At 42.3% G+C, this 22,400-nt stretch overlaps 1 protein-coding gene across 2 annotated transcripts in view; it reads left to right on the top strand.

Moving 5' to 3' along the window:
• LOC129703299 (pantothenate kinase 2, mitochondrial-like) overlaps positions 1 to 20,144 on the top strand; it is a 33,175-nt gene extending 13,031 nt beyond the window's left edge. For both annotated transcript variants that reach the window (XM_055645689.1, XM_055645762.1), the window contains exons 2-7: positions 5,316 to 5,668; positions 8,584 to 8,837; positions 11,401 to 11,577; positions 13,008 to 13,131; positions 16,985 to 17,110; positions 19,015 to 20,144. In XM_055645689.1, coding sequence (XP_055501664.1) covers positions 5,333 to 5,668; positions 8,584 to 8,837; positions 11,401 to 11,577; positions 13,008 to 13,131; positions 16,985 to 17,110; positions 19,015 to 19,065 — 1,068 coding nt within the window. In that variant the 5' untranslated portion in view covers positions 5,316 to 5,332 and the 3' untranslated portion in view covers positions 19,066 to 20,144. The remainder of the gene's footprint in view (positions 1 to 5,315; positions 5,669 to 8,583; positions 8,838 to 11,400; positions 11,578 to 13,007; positions 13,132 to 16,984; positions 17,111 to 19,014) is intronic.
• The last annotated feature ends 2,256 nt before the right edge of the window (positions 20,145 to 22,400 follow it).

Below are 22,400 nucleotides of genomic sequence, written 5' to 3'. Positions count from 1 at the left end.
AAATAGGTGCAGAAGTAGGCCAATCGGCCCTTTGAGCCAGCACCGCCATTCAATATGATCATCCAAAATCAGAACCCCGTTCTGGCTTTTTCCCTCCACCTGGCCTCCACTGCCCTCTGCGGCAAATAACTCCACATTCACCACCCTCTGACTAAACATTCACCACTCTCCGACTCAAACTGCCCTCCTTGGTTCCTCTTCTGTCTGTCTCTCTCTCCCCACCCCACTCCCCCTGACCTCTCCTTATTCTATACCCTCCTGACTCTCTTACCCTGTCACTCCATTGCACCCTCACCCTTGCATCTCCTTCCTGGCCCTTTCACCTCTCCCTCTTTCCTCTTCCTCTCCACCAGCCTCTTTATCCTGCCACTCCCTCCTCTTGCTCTATTGAGGAGTTGAGGCGTGAAATAATCTGTGATCATATTGAATGGCTTGAGGGGCCTGGTGCCTCTATGAAGAGATCCAGCACAGAAACAGACCATTCGGCCCACCGAGTGCACATTGCCCCATTGCTTATTGTGTTCTTATCCCAATCTTTCAATCAACTTCTTCTCCCTCCCTGTTGTTTATTCCCTCATTCACTCCCTCAATCTTCACCGCTACTTTCCCAGCGATATTCCTTGCCCCCCCCCGGCACCTTTGTGTGACATTGGCTCCCCCTGTCGAAGGATCGCCGCACCGCTGATCCGTGTCTCCTCCCCATCCATCTCCCCAGACTGTTATATATTTTGGAGCTAGAAGCTCTCCGGGTTAGTCCGTGCAAGGTCATAATGATCTCCCGTTTCCTCCTACACTCCAAAGATGTTGCGGTTTATAGGTAAATTGGCTTGGTGAAATTGTAAATTGTCCCTTGTGTGTGTAGGATAGCGTTAGTATGCGCAGATCGCTGTTCGTTGTGGACTCAGTGGGCTAAAGGGCCTGTTTCTGCACTGTATCTCTAAATTAAACTAAATTTCCATTGTGCTTCTGCTTTCATAATGTCCTCTTGCCTTCACATTGTCCATCTGCCTCTTTCCTTCTGGGTCTGGATCTCTCCATTTTGGCTAATGCTTACGATACAATAGAACTTTCTTTATCCCAGGAGGGAAATTGATCTGCTAACAGTCATAAAACACAAATTAAAATGACTAGTGGAAAGGATTGGGGATGTGCAGGAGGGGGCTGGGGTGGGCGGAGTAGGTCAGTTTACCCCACGACAGAAGGGGAGAAGGAGTGCAGTTTGATAGATGCAGGAAGATTGTTCCCGATGTTGGGTCACCGTTTAAGGATAAGGGGAAATCTTTTAGGACCGAGATGAGGAAAACTTTTTTCACACTGAGAGTGGTGAATCTCTGGAATTCTCTCCTGCAGAAGGTAGTTGAGGCCAGTTCATTGGCTATATTTAAGAGGGAGTTAGATGTGGCCCTTGTGGCTAAACAGATCAGGGGGTATGGAGAGAAGGCAGGTACGGGATACTGAGTTGGATGATCACATTGGCTCGAAGGGCCGAATGGCCTACTCCTGCACCTATTTTCTATGTTTCTATGATAGCCACAGGGAAGAAGGGTCTCCTGTGGTGCTCTGTACTGCTTCTTGGTGGAACCAATCTGTTTCTGAAGGTACTCCTCAGGTTGACCATTGTGTCATGGAGGGGGTGTCCAAGATGCTCCGCAGTTTGAGGAGCATCCTCCCCTCCCAGACCACCTCCCTTGAGTCCAACTCCGCCCACAGGATGGACCCAGCCTTCCTGATGAGTTTGTTAATCCTATTGGCGTCTGTGGCTTTCGCCCTCCTGCCCTGCACACAGCAGTGAAGAAGGTGGCACTGGGTACCACCGATTGGTAGAACATCTGCAGCATCTTACTGCAGACATTGAAAGAGTGGTGCCTTCTCAAAAAGTACAACCGACTCTGTCCCTTCTTGTACAGGGCCTCAGCAGTCCACTTTACTATCAAGGTACACTCCAAGGTGTTTGTACTCCCTGGTAAACTGCACATCTACACCATTGATGAAGATGTGAATCTCGTAAAGCCCACCATAACTCCTTAGTCCTCAGTCGTAACTCCTTAGTCTTGTCGGTGTTGAGCTGCAGGTGATTCAGCCCACACCTCTCAACAAAGTCGTTGTCTACACCTCTGTATTCGGCTTCCCTCCCCTCACTGATGCAGCCCACAATTGCAGAGTCATCTGAAAACTTCTGTAGGTGGCAGGAGTCCGAGTTATATCTGAGGTCTGAGTTGTAGATGGTGAACAGGAAGGGAGAGAAGACCGTCCCCTGTGGGGCCCACTACCATGTCCGATACAGTTTTGTAGCCTGACATATTGTCATCCAGTCAGGTAATTGGTGAACGAGGACACCAATGGAGCATCCACCTGCATCTTTGTCAGTTTGCTCCCTAACAGTACAGGCCGGAAGGTGTTAAATCACTAGAGAAGTAAAAAAACATGACTCTCGGTGCTTCTCGGCTTATCCAGGTGAGCATAGGAACGTTGGAGCAGGTGGATGATATTGTTCTCAACCCCCATCTTTGTTTGGTAAGTCTCTCCAGAGACTTCATGATATTGCCATAGAGGGAGTGCAGAGACGGTTCACCAGACTGATTCCTGGGATGTCAGGACTGTCTTATGAAGAAAGACTGGATAGACTTGGTTTATACTCTCTAGAATTTAGAAGATTGAGAGGGGATCTTATAGAAACTTACAAAATTCTTAAGGGGTTGGACAGGCTAGATGCAGGAAGATAGTTCCCGATGTTAGGGAAGTCCAGGACAAGGGGTCGCAGCTTAAGGATAAGGGGGAAATCCTTTAAAACCGAGATGAGAAGAACTTTTTTCACACAGAGAGTGGTGAATCTCTGGAACTCTCTGCCACAGAGGGTAGTTGAGGCCAGTTCATTGGCTATATTTAAGAGGGAGTTAGATGTGGCCCTTGTGGCTAAGGTGATCAGGGGGTATGGAGAGAAGGCAGGTACGGGATACTGAGTTGGATGATCAGCCATGATCATATTGAATGGCGGTGCAGGCTCGAAGGGCCGAATGGCCTACTCCTGCACCTAATTTCTATGTTTCTATGTGAAGTCAGTGCCGCTGTCTGTCATAATTGGAGGAGCTGGAGCGCATCCTCTTTTGTACGGGAACCAGGCAGGTTTACTTTGCGGTCCTAACTATACTGTCTCCAACCCTGCTTCCATTTAAGGATTCTCCCAATTTTTCTATTTGCTCCAAAATTTACTTTCCACATATGTGGCTCCAGATAGCACCTCGTTCCCTGAATCATGACTTCCTCTTCACTGCATTTAAAAGCTGGCCAACAGCATCTTCAGAGTTTTCTGCCTCTTAAGTCTTTGCCCTCATCACACATGATTCCTTTTATGACTCTTGTCTTCTCCTCGAGCCCTACTAATTACTCCCCTTGAGGCAAATATACCATGCAGCCATTAGATTTCCACATCTTTCCTCTCCATCATCTAGGGCAGTGGTTCTCAACCTTTTTTCAGTGATGTACCCCCTGTGAAATATTTTTTCAGCCAAGTACCCCATAACCAGCGCAAAGCTGGTTGAAAAAAAAAGACTTAAAACAGAACACTGTGCCATCAGTGCCTGATTTATTAAACTTTGGAACTGATAGACTCTAAACCCATTGGTCCTGTCTCTCACTTTGCTGTTCTCCTGCCTGTCTTGTCCACTAAATTTACTTTATTTGACTACAATACCTGCCCCCCAACTTCTCTTCTGCCTCATTTATGCATGGGACCCTCTGCCTCAAGAGTAACGCTAGCAAATCTCCCTCCCAGGATATTTGTTCCCCTCCAGTTTAGATGTGACCGTGAGGGGGGGGGGGGGGGGGGGGAGGATAGATTGAGGAGTTAAATCACAGGGAGACTGTCACATCGGCACTCAGAAACGATCTTGACCAGGTGACATAACAGTGGAAGAAAATTTTGGTTATAGTGAACACAACTCCATAAGTTTTTAGATTATTTAAAACGGGGAGGAGGCTGGACCTTGCGGGGAGGTACTGCATTGGGTTGCTGCCTGGCTTGCTGAGTCTTTCCAGTGACATACAGAAAGTACAGCAGCCGGGTCACCAAAGGAAATGCCGCTGAACGTTTCAATCCTGGGGTGAGACACTCGGCGGTGACGCCTCCCCGGTGCTGAGTTTCCCGTGGTCCACTTGCAAGGTGAGTTGCAGCACGATGTGGGCGGATGTGGAGCGGAGCCTTAGTGAGCCCGGGCTGGCTGCGATGGCCGTGGAGGCGGGGGCAGCGCAGCACCGGGGGGAGCCGGCGTCCCGCTGAGCCGGCGGGCGGCAGCAAGAGAGGATGAACAGGAAGAGTGTAGGCCTATATTTAAAAATCTCACGTACCCCCTGGAATGCCTTCACGTACCCCCATTTGAGAACCACTGATCTAGGGATCCAAACAGCCCTTCCAGATGAAGAATACTGTAATTCCTTGCACTTCCAATCTGGTGTACTGCATCTAGTGTTCACAATAATGTTTTTTTTACATTGGCAAAACCAAATACAGGTTGGGTGGCAGCTTTGAGGCACACAACTGTTCAGTCCACAGGAATCGTCCTGAGCTTCCTGTTCCTCTTCTCATGCTCGCTCTTCTCTCGTCTGTTGCCTGTGGCATCATTGTAACATGGCCCAATGTGCGTGAGGAATTTCATGTTTTCTGTAGCTCGACTATTCCTCTGTGCTCTCACTAACTGTTTATCCTTAAAAGCTGGGAATCGACCATGCTCTCTCTCCATAACTTCCCATGTGAACTTGGTGACCATGCCAAACCTGGTCTTGCTGCCAGAGATATTGCCTTTATCCTATCCACCTTTCCCTGTAGATTGATACTGCCTTGTTTGTCACATCATCCCAGTTCTGATAAGGGATCATTCCTTCTGATGAGGGAAACTAACTCTTTCTCTTTCCATACTGCTGTGACTTGCTGAATTTTGCTATCATCTTCTGTTATTCCTGACATGGCATGACAAACTGGATGCACGGATCTTTTCTTCCACTGAGGAGTCAAAACCATTTTCAGATTATGGGTAATCCATTTAGGAAAGAAGGAGCACTCTTGTGCTGTATATCTTTGGAAGTTTCTATAGTGGAAACATCACCTAAAACATATTGGTTGATTGCTGATTGATTAAGATTCAGGTGATGTGCAAGAAAATGTGGGGAAATGGTGCTAGCATAGAAAAATAACCATGGTTTCGAACGTTGGAGAAGCCTTGAAGAGTCAAATTCATGTCCTTATTGCTTGTGTTTCAGCAGGAATACCATGTTTATGATTTTTCTCTGATTAGAAATGTTGCCTTTATTTTCTTTAATAGCCTTTCCATGGTTTGGCATGGATATTGGTGGGACTTTGGTGAAACTGGTTTACTTTGAGCCAAAAGACATTACTACTGAGGAAGAGCAAGAGGAAGTGGAAAACCTGAGGAGCATACGAAAATATTTGACTTCTAACGTGGCTTATGGATCAACAGGGATTCGTGATGTGCATCTTGAACTGAAGGATTTGACAATTTGTGGACACAAAGGGAATTTGCATTTCATAAGATTTCCCACACAGAACATGCCAGCATTTATTCAGATGGGAAAAGCCAAACACTTCTCAAGTTTGCACACAACTCTCTGTGCCACTGGAGGTGGAGCATACAAATTTGAACCAGACCTACGAACAGTATGTATATTTTGATTTTTGCTGACCAAACTCTAGAGCGTGTGGTAATAATCTACTTGCTTGTTTTCATGTCTTTAGCTCATAAAAAGGCAGCAAGTTAGTCTGGAAACTTTAATTGACAAATCAGTTTCTGCCTTGGCAGAGATTTTTTAAGTGGGGATTACGATTCTTGGGTGGTCGATCGGATGCTAAAAGATGTGTGACCATCTCTGCTTGAAGTAAATGTTATCCTACAGACTGGAGAACTAGGTGTTTAATCATTTAGCTTAAAAATCATTGGCTTCATCGATTCGTCCTTATAAATTAGTGTAAGAATGAAGTTTTAGGAGGTTGATTAAATTTATTGTTTATAAAATACCTCTCGTTCCTCTTTTGCAACTTTTTCTTCTCCACTATCGGAAGACGAGTCCCAACCCAAAACCTCTGTCCATTTACCTCAATAGATGCTGCCTGGGCTGCTGAATTCCTTCAGCGCTTTGTTTTATGCTCGACATTCCAGTAGCTGTAGTCTGTTCTCCCCATTTTAAAATTACCATTTTATGTTCATCTGCCAGTCTTATGTCATGTCCCCTTTTTTAAATCGGATTTTCTTCTTAATGAATGGGCCTATGGTTATGTGAATTTTCAGAAATTCTAGGGAATAAACATGCACCAATTATGAGCTTCCTACTTAAAAAAAAATGGATTTCATTTGGAAGAATGCCATATTGGTTAATTGTACTGAAATAGTTGAAGAAATAGTGTTAGCTGTATATTTAGTAAAATAATTTAGGAGTTATTTCTCTTGCTAAGTTTTTATCTATCATTATGGTTGTTTTGTACTTGTATGAAAGGAGCTTAACAATTTAATCTCTAAGGACATCGGTCAAGTTAGTCCATTCAACAGACTATTTTTTGAATTTTTAGTTTGACATCTAACAGGTATGACTTTAAATGCTATGATACAATTCAATTACTTTTAAAAATTTTGGAAAATGAAGAGAATCTTTCCAAAATTCACTAAATACAATGCATTGATCTGAGTGACAATAAAATATGATAAGAGACCTACCAGTCCATACTAGAATTTACAAGCTGAAGTTCTAGTACCATAAATTTGGCCTGTTCTCAATCCTTTCGTCTTACGTTTCAATTAACCTTGTGCTTCTGGCATATTCTAAAGAACAAACATTTATGGTCATGTTTGCTTTCAATGACTTGCTAGTTATGAGTTTCGTTATATTACTGTTTTTGTCATGAATGAACATGTTTACATTTGCAGGATGTCTGTCTGTTAAATAAGATTTGATTCTGATCTGTCCTCTCTTGTCCTCCATTCAATTATTTTCAAAAGTATATTAGATTTACTCGATTAGTTAAGGTATCAAAGGTTATGGGGAGAAGGCAGGAGGATGGGGTTTAGAGGGAAAGATTGATCAGCCATGATTTTGGAGTAAACACGATGAATTTGAAATATAAATATTAACTTAGTTATGCAGTTTGAGCTGAAATAAAAGGGAAAATATCTGCTTTCTTTGGATTTTTCTGTCCATTATTGGAGTGAGGCCCAGCACAAATCGGAGGAACAGCACCTCATATTTCTCTTGGGTAGTTTACACCCAAGAGGTATGAACATTGACTTCTCTAACTTCAGATAGCCCTTGCTTTCTCTCACTCCACCACCTTCCCCTTTCCAGTATCCCACTAGTCTCACTGTCTCTGACAACATTCTACCTTTGTCCCGCCCCCTCCCCTGGCATCAGTCTGAAGAAGGGTCTAGACCTGAAACCTCATCCATTCCTTCTCCAAAGATGCTGCCTCACCTGCTGAGTTACTCCAGCATTTTATGTCTGCCTTCTTTGGATATGTATTTGACATTACAATATTTTGATTCCACTGAAGTCTGTGGAATAGCCAAGTAACTTAATTCAGTAGATTTTATTCTGCATATGATTTGTTCCATAACAATAAAAATGTGTTGTCCATTGGTTTGCTTATTGCAAATAAATATTGTTGACTGTTTTAAAATGGATACTGCTCCTAGTTGGAAGTTGTCTCCAATTAAGATTAACAACACTGATATTGACAGAGTTGTGTTAACTAGAATGTTGTTCTTGGGTTCATTGTGGAAATATTCTAGCTAGTTCCAAGAACGGTTGCATGCAGCCTCGCGACGGATAACAAATCCATTCCTTGGGTCTCCTAAATGCTTGTTCATGTGTACCGGCTATATATTAGGCAGATGCTAGTAAACTGGGGCGGATCTGTAACTTTCACTTCTGAGCAGATGATACTTGCACTGGAGCAGGCAGGTGAGAAGGAACTAATTAATTTGAAATGTGTTTTGAGTTTCTTTCCTTACTTGGCAGTAAGGTTTAATTTGAGAAGTCTTCAGTAGCCTTTCTGTTCCACGGGTGTAAATAGAAAATGTATTTAGATTTGGTTATTTTTCTGGTAGATTTAGATGGTGACTGAGTTTGTTTATAGAAACATAGAAATTAGGTGCAGGAGTAGGCCATTCGGCCCTTCGAGCCTGCACCGCCATTCAATATGATCATGGCTGATCATCCAACTCAGTATCCCGTACCTGCCTTCTCTCCATACCCCCTGATCCCCTTAGCCACAAGGGCCACATCTAAATTCCCTCTTAAATATAGCCAATGAACTGGCCTCAACTACCCTCTGTGGCAGAGAGTTCCAGATTCACCACTCTCTGTGTGAAAAAAGTTCTTCTCATCTCGGTTTTAAAGGATTTTTTCCTTATCCTTAAGCTGTGACCCCTTGTCCTGGACTTCCCTATTATATTAGAACTTTGGAGAAAAATGAAATATATAAATTTAACAATTTAAAATTGGATAATGAATGAAAAGCTTTGGTTGAATGCCTGCTATAACTGTTACTTAATATTGAATCTGGCTTTGTGTAAAACATTATAGATTGCTAATCTGCAGCTTCGAAAACTGGATGAACTTGACTGCCTTATCCATGGAATGATGTATATCGACGCAATGGGCTTCAATGGATGTGCGGAGTGCTACTACTTTCAACAGCCAACTGATCCAGAAAGATGTCAAAAAATGACATGTGCTTTGGATAATCCGTATCCATTATTACTGGTGAACATTGGATCAGGAGTCAGTATTCTTGCTGTTTACTCCAAGGATAATTACAAGCGGGTAACTGGTACCAGGTAAGCAGCAAATGAGACAGACATTTTTCAAAGGAGAAACATAAAGCCAAGCTTTAGTTTAATTGATTATCATTGCCTATTTCCTTTGCTCCATAGATGCTACCTTACCTGCTGAGTTTCTCCAGCCATTTTTTTTTTCTTCTACCTTCTTGAACACGTAGTAAGGTTATCTAAATAACCAGTCAAACGTCATCATGGTGGTGCAGATGTATAGCTGAGGTGTCTTGACACTGATCCAGTCCTTAATGATAGGGTCACCTTTATCCTCCTGTATCCAATCATACACTCATTATAGCACCCAAATAATTTTTTGTAACACGTTGCCTCGTGTTTCCTAAAACTTATCTTTAAACATTTATTGTAAAATTATATTGGGAGAAAATATGGTTTGTACATAATATCACCATACATATAATGCTCAATTGATCATTTAAAGGAAAGATTTTTGCTTAATTTTGCAGAAATCTATTTTTGGTTTTTATCCAAAAGATTACCAACGTTTAAATCCTTGAATTATTTGTGTAATCCTTGTGCAGTATTGTTTAATAGTGAAACAGTTTAATGTCAATTGACGAATATAGTTGTATTTTTAATTAAAAAAAGTCAAATCAACAAATAATGAGTTGGTCTGTGCAGAAGGAATATTACAACTCCTTTTTCAAATCCCGATTCCATCTAACTATTCTGAAATTCTTGTGAAAGCATGATGATAAAACACAGTCCTAACCATCAAAATAGCGGCAACTTCACTTATTTCTCTGGTAACTTTAATTTTAAGAAATGTTGCTGCCATCACAATGAATTTTGATGCAGAAATCGTATTTGCAGGACAAACGCCAAAGACTTGCATGAACTATTGTCATGCCTTGTTCTCAACTTCCAGCCTGTGCACTATCCATTCCAAAAACAATGACAATTTGCAGCCTTTATCACGTGCCTCATTTTAATACGTTTTACACATCTTGCTCTTTCATCTTTAAGCAATCATTCAATAACTCCAATTTCTGTATACGAGATTATATAAATACACGTTTTCACTTTCCCCAAAATTTTGCTAAATCGGTAGTACTTATAGTGAGTGGTCTTAGTGATCTATAGCCTTGATTTAGCAATACCGAAACTCCATTAAAAGGGGCTTGTAAATCATCTTGCTGTTAACCACTTCTGCTTTTATCTTGCTTCTGCACCTTCCTTCCGTCCACTGCCACCATCCTCTGCATTCCACTTACTAAAAGTTGCCTTACCCCCTCCCCCTGTTCCAGTGGAGTGGTATTCCTTTTGATAAGAGGTTCATAATAATAATAATAATACATTTTATTTATGGGCGCCTTTCAAGAGTCTCAAGGACACGTTACGTGTTTTTCCTCTACTTGCTAAATTTTTGTAAGCGGAATTAAATAAATAGTAGAGACATGACTAGTACACAAATTAAAGACAGAATTCAATTCAAAACACAATATGAGGCAATTCAAGCACAGATGAAAAGGGAGGGGGACGTGGGGCTAAGGATAGGCAGAGGTGAAGAGATGGGTCTTGAGGCGGGACTGGAAGATGGTGAGGGACACGGAATTGCGGATCAGTTGGGGGAGGGAGTTCCAGAGCCTGGGAGCTGCCCTGGAGAAGGCTCTGTCCCCAAAACTGCGGAGGTTGAATTTGTGGATGGAGAGGAGACCGGCTGATGTGGATCTGAGGGACCGTGAGGGTTGGTAGGGGGAGAGGAGGTCAGTGAGATATGGGGGGGCCAGATGGTGGAGGGCTTTGTAGGTGAGGACCAGGATTTTGTAGGTGATCCGGTGGGAGATGGGAAGCCAGTGAAGTTGTTTGAGGACTGGAGTGATGTGATGCCAGGATTTGGTGTGGGTGATGAGTCGGGCGGCTGCGTTCTGGACCAGTTGGAGTTGGTTGATGTAGGTGGAGCTGATGCCAAGGAGAAGTGAGTTGCAGTAGTCCAGTTGGGAGGAGATGAAGGCATGGATGAGTCTTTCAGCAGCGGGAGGTGTGAGAGAGGGTCTGATTTTGGCGATGTTGCGGAAGTGAAAGAAGGAGGTTCATGGCCTGCTTATTAGAATTTGGGAATTCTGCAGAGTTGCCAATTGTTTTATAACACTCCTGTGACAAGGCTTGGGCCACTTTATTGCACCAAAGTTGCTGCCTGTTAAGTTGAGCCAACTGTCTAATGCAAAAGCAGCCAGAGGGTTGCTGCTTGTATTAACAATGAAAGCATTGACAGTAGTACCTCAAAATTACACATAAGCATTGGAATACAATACATGGAAACTTGATGTGCTTTGCGATGCTCTTCATAGTTATATCTTGTTGTAAAATTCAAGGAACATTTTCTCTCCTGATCTGCAAAAGGCGGTTAATGTTTCTAATTCGTTTGCAGATAATTACTGTTTGTACTTTCAACGCAAATTATGCCACTAGGTGGTGCAAGTGCCACAGCATAGTCAAATGCATTATTTTAAAGAAACTATTTTACTTTAAACTTGTCCACATGTATAGTTTGTAAAATGTGTGAATGAAAAATTGCCCATAATGACATGTGAAAATTTACTTTCAGTCTTGGAGGTGGCACCTTCCTTGGTCTTTGCTGCTTGCTGACTGGCTGTTCAACCTTTGAAGAAGCCCTTGAAATGGCATCACTTGGGGAGAGTACAAAGGTGGATAAGTTAGTAAGGGATATCTATGGTGGAGACTATGACAGGTTTGGACTTCCTGGCTGGGCTGTGGCGTCCAGGTGAGAGCATTATTACTTGTTTTTATTTCTTAACCTTTGCAGAGTGAAGTGGTATATTTTAAAAAGACAAATCTAGTTTATTGACAAGAACATTTTTGCAATTTAAATTACCTGCCTCACTGAAGCATTTTAGAACTACGTGCATATTTTCAGCAGATTGCATGAGCAAGCAATAAATGTTCAATCATGCCAAATGCACATTTAACTAAAAGCTTAAAATTAAAAATTGAGATCCTATTGCTCATGGTTTTTTTGCCTGGAATATTTTGCTTGCATTTAGAATGAGCAAAATGTATGCCTTGAGACAAATTCAGTATCGAAAACTTAGCTCTAAAATATGAACGAGCTGGATGTCGCTTAATTGTTTTGCTCTAATTTGAACACTCTTGTTATTGTGCACCCTGGCTAAGTACAATTCTTTAAACTGAGGTAGTACATAATAAAATGACATTTGGCCATGGTAGGCATCACAGCTCAAACTGATTCTGGTGTGCAACATCCATCATGGGGTTACTAGATATCAAGGATGCAAAAACAATATTTGCAGGTTAGGAACAAGAACAAATTCAAAGGACTCTTACTGATTTCCATCTGCATTGTAATAATTGTAACAGTTTCTGATTTACTACTAGGTGCACACTAATCCCTCAAGAAATAATCAGATAGTATAGGGAAAGATGCAATAGCCATCAAGGTATTTAGTGACATTTCAAATTTGATTCAATAGTATTTTATTGTCACATGCATGGAGGTGCAATGAAACGCTTTTTGCATACAATTCAGTAAAGGTATTGCCATACATAAGCACATTTAAGATTCAGTTTGTGTATAGGAATAGTACACTGAGTCCATATACAAGAGTCGCCAGGTTTGGTACCATTTTCAAGTCTAAAGTTGTTGTAAGTGCAGAGTTCTTAAACTGGCCATAATGTTGCAGAGGAAGCCATTGATATCCTCCACCATTGCTCCATCAATGCATGCTGCTGCAGATTGTGTCCTGTCCATGGAATTCCCCTGTGGTCAGCATTTGTGCCAGCCAGGTCCCATTGGCAGAAGAGGCCATGCTGAGCACATTCTGCGGGGGCTGTAGCTTGAGGATTTCCCTGTCTCCTGCCAGTGGACAGGGCGAGTGCACTCAGTCTCTGCACATCTGATGGCAGGATGGTTGCCTTCTGGCTGATCCAATGCAGCTGAGGCCAAGGTTTCTTGGGAAACTTGGGAAGAGAACATACATTAATACTAGTCATCTATTATGTTTTAAATACAAAAAAAGATTATCCAAGAGTTGACCAATTTGTAGTGATTTATAACAATTAGACTTAAAATTGACTCATTTCTCTAAGGATTGAGTGCAGAAATGAAGAATCAATGTTGTCTTGCCAAAACTTGCAGTATATGCATGATGGATAACCTTTGTTTCCCTACTCCAGTTTTGGGAATATGATGAGCAAAGAAAAACGGGAAGCAGTGAGCAAAGAAGATTTGGCCAGAGCAACTTTGGTCACCATCACTAACAACATTGGTTCCATAGCCAGGATGTGTGCACTGAATGAGGTTGGAAGAATGCTTTAAAACCCCTTTGTATGTAATCTGAAATAATTAGCATAAATTTGGTTTATGTGCAGTCATTGAGTAAATCTGGCTCGCATCAAGGAAATGCTAGTTTGTCACAGTTGAAAACCTACACTGCAGACTTAAAACTGAAGGAAATATTTTTAAGATAGTGCAATGCTAGTTATGTAGAGAATATTTTAAATTCTTAAATCATTAAGCAGATGCCAATGGTTCAGTTTGCTCACAGTTCTGTGTCTTATTTGAAGAATTTCTATCTAATAGGAAGGAATTTTTGCTTTGTGTTTTCAGCTTCTTTACAGTGCTGCCTTGTAGCATCCAAATCAAGCAGCATTGTACAGGGCTATGAAAGCACCAAGACCTGTACTGCATGTGTGAATGTTCTAACAGCCATCTGGGTAGAAATGCCAATATTTATGTTGAGAAATGAATGTAATAACAAATAATGATCTAAATGTAATAATTAAATATTCATGGTTGAACTATAAAATTACTGTACCCTAGTATATTGAAGACCTTCTTAACCACTAAGAGTTCACTCTTAAAGACTTCCTTCCATGTACAACATCTGGTTGCTCTTCATCCTATCTGACAGACCCAGGGGTGATAAATGAGTGAGCTGAAGTGAGGGGTTTGGAAATGCTGCCTTGTCTCAATGTTTTTTTTTTAACCTAAGCATTACCTGGGGTAAACTATTATCTGCTCACTTCAACCCTCAATTATTCCCATTACTATTTGAACAGCCACACTTTTCTCAACCACCTTCATAACTCTGTCTTGACATTCAGGAAACTTTTTTATAACTTCCAATGTGCATGCTTTTCTAATGCTTTGACATCAACATTACTATACTCTAATGAGATGTGTATTTAGTTTTGCCTATTTTGCAGGTTTGGTCTAGTGACCAAATCTTTGATTTTGTTGATGACAATGATTGGATTTCTACATTTCTCTGTGCATTTTACTCGTAATTTTCAGCAATTCCTTCCATGCTATAGACCCTTGCTGTACCCTATAGAACCATCTTTGTACAGATATGACTAATATAATGCAAAATCATTTGTATAGACTTGCAACAGTAAGATCTTTTACCTACGTTTCCTTCAAAACAGTCATTGTACACCTTCTGCTGTTTCAATCAGCTCCACATTTTATCAAGTACATCTATTGCATTCAGTAACATTCCATGTAAAACTACTTGGTATACCAATAACATAGTCAGCCATTCGTAACTCATGTCAACTTGCTGGTAATTCCTATCTTTAGACTTTAGTGATACAGAGCGGAAATAGGCCCTTTGGCCCACCAAGTATGTGCCGACCAGCAATCACCCCGTACACTAACACTATCCCACACACTCGGTAAGATTTACAATTTCACCGAGGCCAAATAACCTACAAGCTTGCACACCGTTGGAGTGTGGTCACAGGGAGAAACATACAAACTCATTATGGACAGCACCCATAGTCTAGATTTAATTTTGGTCACTGATGCTGTAAGACAGTAACCCTACTACTGCGCCACTATGCCACACTCGCCCTGATCCAAAACAGTAAGGGTCCTGTGCAAAACAAAGCTGCCATGCAGTAATGGTTTGAGGAGATGGGTTAAGGTCCAGAAAAAGCCATGCCCATGAACTGGCTGAACAGACTAACAGCTGGCAAAGCTGCTTTACCTAGTTTTACTAGCAACAAAATTGGTCAAGGGGCATTGAATCTTCCTGCTGTTCTGGAAAAACAAAGTATTCACGGATCTTTTAAATAAAGTGATTAACGATTAACAGACATCTTTCCAGTTTAGTTCTAAACTGAATATCAAAGGTTCTCTGTCCAACGTTGTAAATTTGCCTTTTTGTGCCCTTCTCACTCTAATTCCATACCTTCCTATTTTGTAATGTGAATTTAAAGGTTTGTGGCATTGGGTGGGTTTGAAGAGCAGCAAAGATTATTCAACCATGACAAAATATAACCCAGGGCACCAGAATTTCTGCTGCATATTTTATCTCTTTTGAAGAATTCTAATGATCCTGTCACTGCATTCACTGTGGTAATATGCATACATATTCTGCATTGCAAATGTAAAGATGCTTAAAATAGTCTGGTCCCGATTGTACTGAAGCGGTATGACTATGTGTCAATAATGAATCACTTCTTTGATTTTTGTTTTGCGTATCGTGTTGATCTATTTGTGATTACTTCTGAAGCCTGCATTTGTTTTGCACTTGTCCTCCGTACTCTGTGTAGTATGGAGTTTTTAAAAGCTATTCATTTAAGATCCCATTTTAATGTTCTGCCCCGGTAAATTATTTAAGATCTTTGTATGTTAAATATATTATCAAACATGGTAAGCTGCTTGCTGATGAGCAGATATTACACCACTAATTTATTCATATTTTGCCGATTAATCTTTAGCAGATGACATGAGTAAAGTTGTGGTGAACTTGTAAACTCCTGCAAATGACTGAAAAGCAGTTCTGCATTTAATTTACACTTGTTTGAACTTCATGAGTGTCATTGTGCATTAGCTTGGTTACATTTTAAATTGGAGTAACTACAGAAGCCTTTACCTTGACCCATTATTTGCTGGGTCAAATAATGGCCTTGCACAAGTATATTTTGTTTTTATATAAACTTATCTTATTTCAGGTACCGTATTTCCTGGCAATGAAGACGCTATTTTTTACCCTAAATTAAGGTCCGAAAATTTACCTGCGTCTTGGAGGCCCAAGGCTAGATTGTTAGCCAAGAAAGATAGACTTCGGCTAAATTGCTTTTAAAAGGCTCGAAGGGCCGAATGGCCTACTCCTGCACCTATTTTCTATGTAAAACATGGGGGGGCGGGACACAATGAGGCCCAACACGGGGGTCGACAACCTATGGCCCAGATCTGGCCCGTAACCTGGCTCTTTTGTGTGACCTCTCCTTTCATAGTCATAGTCATATATGATGGAAATGTGCCCCTTGGGGGTCAAATTTATTCTGTCAACCAAAATGGCCCCATCTATGCTAGTCCCACTTCTCTGGTTTGGGCCCATATTCCGCCCCCCCCCCCCCCCCCCCCCCCCCCAAAACCTTGGCTACCTGTAAAAATGTATTTTAAATATTCTTACGGTACCTATCTTAACTTCCTCTTTTGGCAGCTCCTCCCACCATCCTTTGTGTGGAAAATTTGCTCCTCTGATTCCTATTACATTTATTCCCGCTTGCTTTGTATTTCTGCCTTCTAGTCTTTGAATTCCCCATCCTGCAAAAATTCTCTGTGTCAGCCCTATCTCAGTCCTTCATGATTTTGTACACCTCTAAAGATCACCCCTCAGCCTCTTGCACCCAAGGAATAAAGTCCTAGCCTGCCCATCCTCTCCCTACAGGCCAGGCCTTTGAGTTCTCCCTATGACCACATGGGTTTTCTCTTGGTGCTGCAGTTTCCTCCAACACTTCGAAGACTTAATGGTTTGTAAGTTAATTTGCTTCGGTAAAGATTGTAAATTGTCCCTCGTGTGTAGGCTAGTACTGGTCGGCACGACTCGGGCCGAAGGGCCTGTTTCTGCCCTGTATTTCTAAATTAAACTAAACTTCCACCAATATGCTTCAGTGACAAATTTGGTCATCTGCCCTTCAGTAGTTTGCATACCAATGATAAAATAAACTTCGAAACATTTGTAGAATAAATGTGCATTTTTTACAAATCAGCTCCTGAAGGTTATAATTCAGTTTTGTAATACTGTTGGCATGCCCTTGTATCATAGCGAGTTAAATTGCATATTTCACTTTGAATAACTTGAGATTTTATTGCAGTTATTTCTCTATGCCTAAGATTTTTATATTTTCCTGTTTAGAATATTAACAGAGTGGTGTTTGTTGGTAACTTCCTGAGGATAAATACTTTATCCATGAAGCTATTGGCCTATGCCTTGGATTATTGGTCAAAGGGACAATTGAAGGGATTTTTCATGGAACATGAGGTGAGTGCTTTCAGAATGCGTATGTGGAATATTTTGTAAGAAACTGTTTGTGTATGTTGCTGTTTTTGGTATAGGTAGTAATTCAACGCACTGTGATAACCCACATGGCAAGATGCATGCCTAAAGGCCCTGTCCCACTTCCGTGTCCTTGGCACGCAAATTACGCGACCTCGTGGTCGCGTTGAGGCGCACGGGCATCGTGTGGCCGCGCGGGACCGGTCCCACTTGGAAGCGGGGAGAGGTATGTAGTTGTGCGCGACATCGCACGCAGCTCCGAAATTATTGTAGCGAACAAAATCTTTGCGCGCCAACGGCCTGTCGCGTAACTGATGGCCAAAGTGGGACAGGCCCAAGACCCTGGCGCGACGCAACGTCTCACCTTCACAGCAGCAGAAGCAGGCAAACGATCTTCGAACTCAGCCTGGGGCTCACGGCCGTTGCGGTCCGGATCTGCCCCCACTTCTACTCCCAGAGTGGGGCTAAAAAATTGAAGATGGACACAAAATGCTGGAGTAACTCAGCAGGACCGGCAGCATCTCTGGAGAGAAGCAATGGGTGACGTTTCGGGTCAAGACCCTTCTTTCAGACTGAAGAAGAGTCTCGACACAAAACATCATCCATTCCTTCTCTCCAGAGATGCTGCCAGTCCCGTTGAGTTACTCCAGCAATTTACGTCCATCTTCAAACGACGTCATGCGCTCCAGACGGCTGTGCGGTCGAATAAAGTCGCGCGTGGCCTTCGCGGGACCGTTGCGCCTCAATGGAACCACGAGGTCACGTAATTAGCGTGCCAAGGACATGCAAGTGGGACAGGCACTTAATGCTTATCCCAACAAAGTTTCACAACTAGTTTTAAATGTCCTGTATGATGTACTCCGATTCAGAAGTTTTTGCATGAAGAAGCTAATTCCTCACAAATGTAAATAGTAATATTCAAGAATTAAATAAAATGGCACTATACCAATGATAAAAAAAACAATGATTTTTTTTTTCTCGTGACATTCATGGCTTGGCAAAGCTAATTGCAGCTTAGCTTGGTTGGTGGTGCTGATATTTGATTTTGAGTACGCGCACTAGGGGAGCGGTGCTGCAATAAAACAAAAATTTCACAAGGAAATTTCTGTAACTTCATTTGAAGAACAAGGTTTTGGGTTGTGTTTTCTACTTGACCACCAACGTCCTTCAAACCGACTGGTTGTCTCGTTTTTAGTATGCCATTTGTTGCTAATTCTAATTGACTGTGAAGCACTTCTTCAGAAGAAGTAGTATTTGCAACCACCTATCTGGCATGCATCTGTGTTCCGAAACTCCCAGGTGATGATTCTTCCCTCATTGGTGACTTCACTGTGAAAACCTGCCATCTTATTGATAGATGGCATACCTTAAAATCTAAGACACAAATACTGGAGTAACTCGGTGGGTCAGGCAGCATCTCTGGAGCAAATGGATAGGTGGTGTTTTTGGCCGGGACCCTTCTTGAGACAGACTCCCACAGTTATCTGGACCACACTTCTTCCCAACCTGTCTCTTGGAAAGATACTATCCTCTACTTTCAATTCCTCTGCCTGCTGTATCTGCCCCCAAGTTGAGGTTTTCCATTTAAGGATATCTGAGATGTCTTTCGTATACGTGGTTTTAACCCCCTCATGTCATAGATGGGTCTATCACACGTGTCTCCTCTGTGTCCCGTAGTACTGCTCTCGCTTTCCCCTTCCCCCATACGCCACAAGGACAGTGTTCCCCTGGTCCTTTTCACCCCACCAGCCTCTACATCCAACACATCATCCTCCCCTATTTTGTTTCTTAGAAACCCGTTCAATGATTTTTGTTGTCTTATTTTGATATGGAAAAAATGCTTGTTTAATTTGCTGTTTCATGCTCTAACACCCTTTTTTTAATTGTAGGGTTACTTTGGAGCTGTGGGAGCTTTACTCGAGCTTTTTAACTCTGTTTGAAACTCCATCAAATCTCTTTGGACTATTGTGTGGTTCCTTAACGAGGGTGCTTTGGAAGAGAAGGCAGAAACAAGAAAAACTTCAATACAAGTTGTGACCTAATTAGATACCTTGAACTCTTATTTATGGGGATGTTTGGGGGCAGGGGAAAGGGAATGGTCTGTTTTTAATCCATACTTAAAGCACCTTTTAATAAAATTGTCTATAAACATCTGCACTTTTATATTTATTTCAGCTAAAGTTAGGAAAGAATTGAGAACTATATTTTGTTTGTATCTTGCATTTTTTCTATTCTTCTATGGCACCTCTTTAGAGAATTATTTTTCTAAACTGAAAATGGCAATTTATTAAAGGAGGGACACAGAGATACATTTCAACTTTGCTTGGAAGGGGATGAGGGGAGCATCTTTTGAACCTTGATCTAGTTAACTATTAAATTTCACAATCCTTTTGAATTTTAAATGTCACTCTTTGTATAGTTCATAATGTATGGTAACTTAAAGTATTGTTTATAACTGTAGTGAAATACAAAAATAGTTATCTACTTGGTATCATGCTGATTTTCTGCTTTTTTTTTTGATCTAAGATATCCCGATTCCAGCTAGTGAAATATTAAGAGCTGGGAAATTTTGAGTTTCATTGTGCTTGCATTCAATCCTATATCAATTTTCTTTATGTAGCATTGACTGGTAATTTCATTTTGACACTTTGCTGCTTAACCATGTATTAATTACAATGGTACATGTTGAATGAACATGTGTAGAGGCATGGTAGACTGGCTCTCTGCCCAAGTGATTGAAGCAGCCATGGACTGACCAGCACCAAATGCTTATAACAGTTTCAGATTTGAGCTGATACAAAAGGCTCAACTTCCATATTGAAGGTTTGAGCGACTGAAGACCTCTTGATTAAGTTATTCTATTTTAATTCTTTCCACATGTCCACTTTATTCTCAATAATCTGGTTATTCTGCAAAGAGTAAATTGAGTCAGATATTTAATGTGTGTATTGAAACAAGTTTTTCACTTTCTCTATTTATTTGTATTGCACATGTAAAAATAAAAACGTTTCCTAAAGGAGCTATTAAATAGTGAGTTTTTAAATTGCATGTGGTGGCAACTTTGATCTTTTGTGGTTAGTAAATACTATGATGATCAGACATTAGATTATTTTTAAATAAAAATTCAAATTAGAATTTTCTGAGCTTCGTTGTTGCAACATGGGACGCATCTTAAATGAGCCAGTAGATGGTGTGAATCGATCCTTGGCCAAGAGAAGGAGTGGTGTATTCAGCAGATCTTTAATGATTTAATATAGAGCAATGCAGCCTAGGAACAAGCCCTTCAGCCCTTGATGCTTGTGCTGTATTGAATATGCCTACATGTGATCCATTCATGTGCAATAACCTCTTGAATGCCATTCTATCATTGGCTTCCACCACTACCCATGGGAGTGTTCTAAAGTCTTTTCCACCCTGGAAAACAGTTCTGACTGTCAATGCTATCTGTGTCCCCGCCGTAATGTTATACAGTGCCCTCCACAATGTTTGGGAGAAACGGAGCAGGTCCTTACCCTCAATAACTTCACGTTTGACCTCCCATTTCCTCCAAATACAAGGCGTAGCTATGGGCACACGCATGGGCCCCAGCTATGCCTGCCTCTTTGTCGGTTACGTCGAGCAATCCTTGTTCAATACGTACCAGGGCCCTATCCCTGACCTCTACCTCCGCTACATCGACGACTGCTTTGGTGCCACCTCCTGCACCCGCACACAACTGACTGACTTCATCCACTTCACCACTAACTTCCATCCGGCACTCAAATACACCTGGACCATTTCCGACACTTCCCTACCATTCCTTGACCTCACTATCTCCATTGCAGGGGACAGACTTCTGACCGACATCCACTATAAACCTACTGACTCCCATGGCTATCTGGACTACACTTCTTCCCACCCTGCTTCCTGTAAGGACTCCATCCCCTACTCCCAATTCCTCCGTCTACGCCGCATCTGCTCCCAGGATGAGGCGTTCCACACCAGGGCATCTGAAATGTCCTCATTCTTCAGGGAACGGGGGTTCCCCTCCTCCACCATAGATGAGGCTCTTCCCAGGGTCTCTTCCATACCCCGCAACACTGCTCTCTCTCCCCATCTCCCCCCCTCTCGCAACAAGGGCAGAGTCCCCCTAGTCCTCACCTTTCACCCCACCAGTCGTCACAACAAGTAATCCTCTGTCAGTTTCGCCATCTCCAACATGACCCCACCACTCGCCACATCTTCCCATCTCCCCCCATATCTGCCTTCCGCAAAGACCGCTCCCTCCATAACTCCATTGTCAATTCTTCCCTTCCCTCTCATACCACCCCCTCCCCGGGCACTTTCCCTTGCAACCGCAAGAAATGCAACACTTGTCCCTTTACCTCCCCCCTCGACTCCATTCAAGGACCCAAGCAATCGTTCCAGGTGCGACAGAGGTTCACCTGCACCTCCTCCAACCTCGTCTATTGCATCCGCTGCCCTAGATGTCAGCAGATCTATATCGGTGAGACCAAGCGGAGGTTGGCCGATCGTTTCACTGAACACCTCCGCTTGGTCCGCAATAACCAACCTGACCTCCCGGTGGCTCAGCACTTCAACTCCCCCTCCCACTCCGTATCCGACCTCTCTGTCCTGGGTCTCCTCCATGGCCAGAGCGAGCAGCATCGGTAATTGGAGGAACAGCACCTCATATTCCGCTTGGGGAGTCTGCATCCTGGGGGTATGAACATTGAATTCTCCCAATTTTGTTAGGCCTTGCTGTCTCCTCCCCTTCCTCAGACCTCCTGCTGTCTCCTCCCATCCCTCTGCCTTCGGGCTCCTCCTTTTTCCTTTCTTCTCCCCACCCCAGATCAGTCTGAAGAAGGGTTTCGGCCCGAAGTGTTGCCTATTTCCTTCGCTCCATAGATGCTGCTGCACCCGCTGAATTTCTCCAGCTTTTTTGTGTACCTTCGATTTTCCAGCATCTGCAGTTCCTTCTTAAACACATAATTTATTTATTTGCCTCTGTACTCTTCCCCAGTCTTTCCCTCTCTGATACAAGAGTTTTAGTTTAGAGATGCAGCATGGAAACAGGCCCTTCGTTCCACGCTGACCATTTATCACCTATGCTGACTAGTTCTATGTCGTCTCACTTTCTCATTCATTATCTGTATGTTGGGGTCAATTTTATAGAGGCCAATTAACCTACAAACTAACACATCTTTGGGATATGAGAGGAAACCGGAGCACTCGGCGGAAGCCGACGAGGTCACAGGGAGAATACATAAACTCCACACAGATAGCACCCGAGGTC

Source organism: Leucoraja erinacea, chromosome 1 (genome assembly GCF_028641065.1).
Source record: "Leucoraja erinacea ecotype New England chromosome 1, Leri_hhj_1, whole genome shotgun sequence".
NCBI lineage: Eukaryota > Metazoa > Chordata > Chondrichthyes > Rajiformes > Rajidae > Leucoraja > Leucoraja erinaceus.
This window is presented reverse-complemented; position numbering and strand designations above follow the sequence as displayed.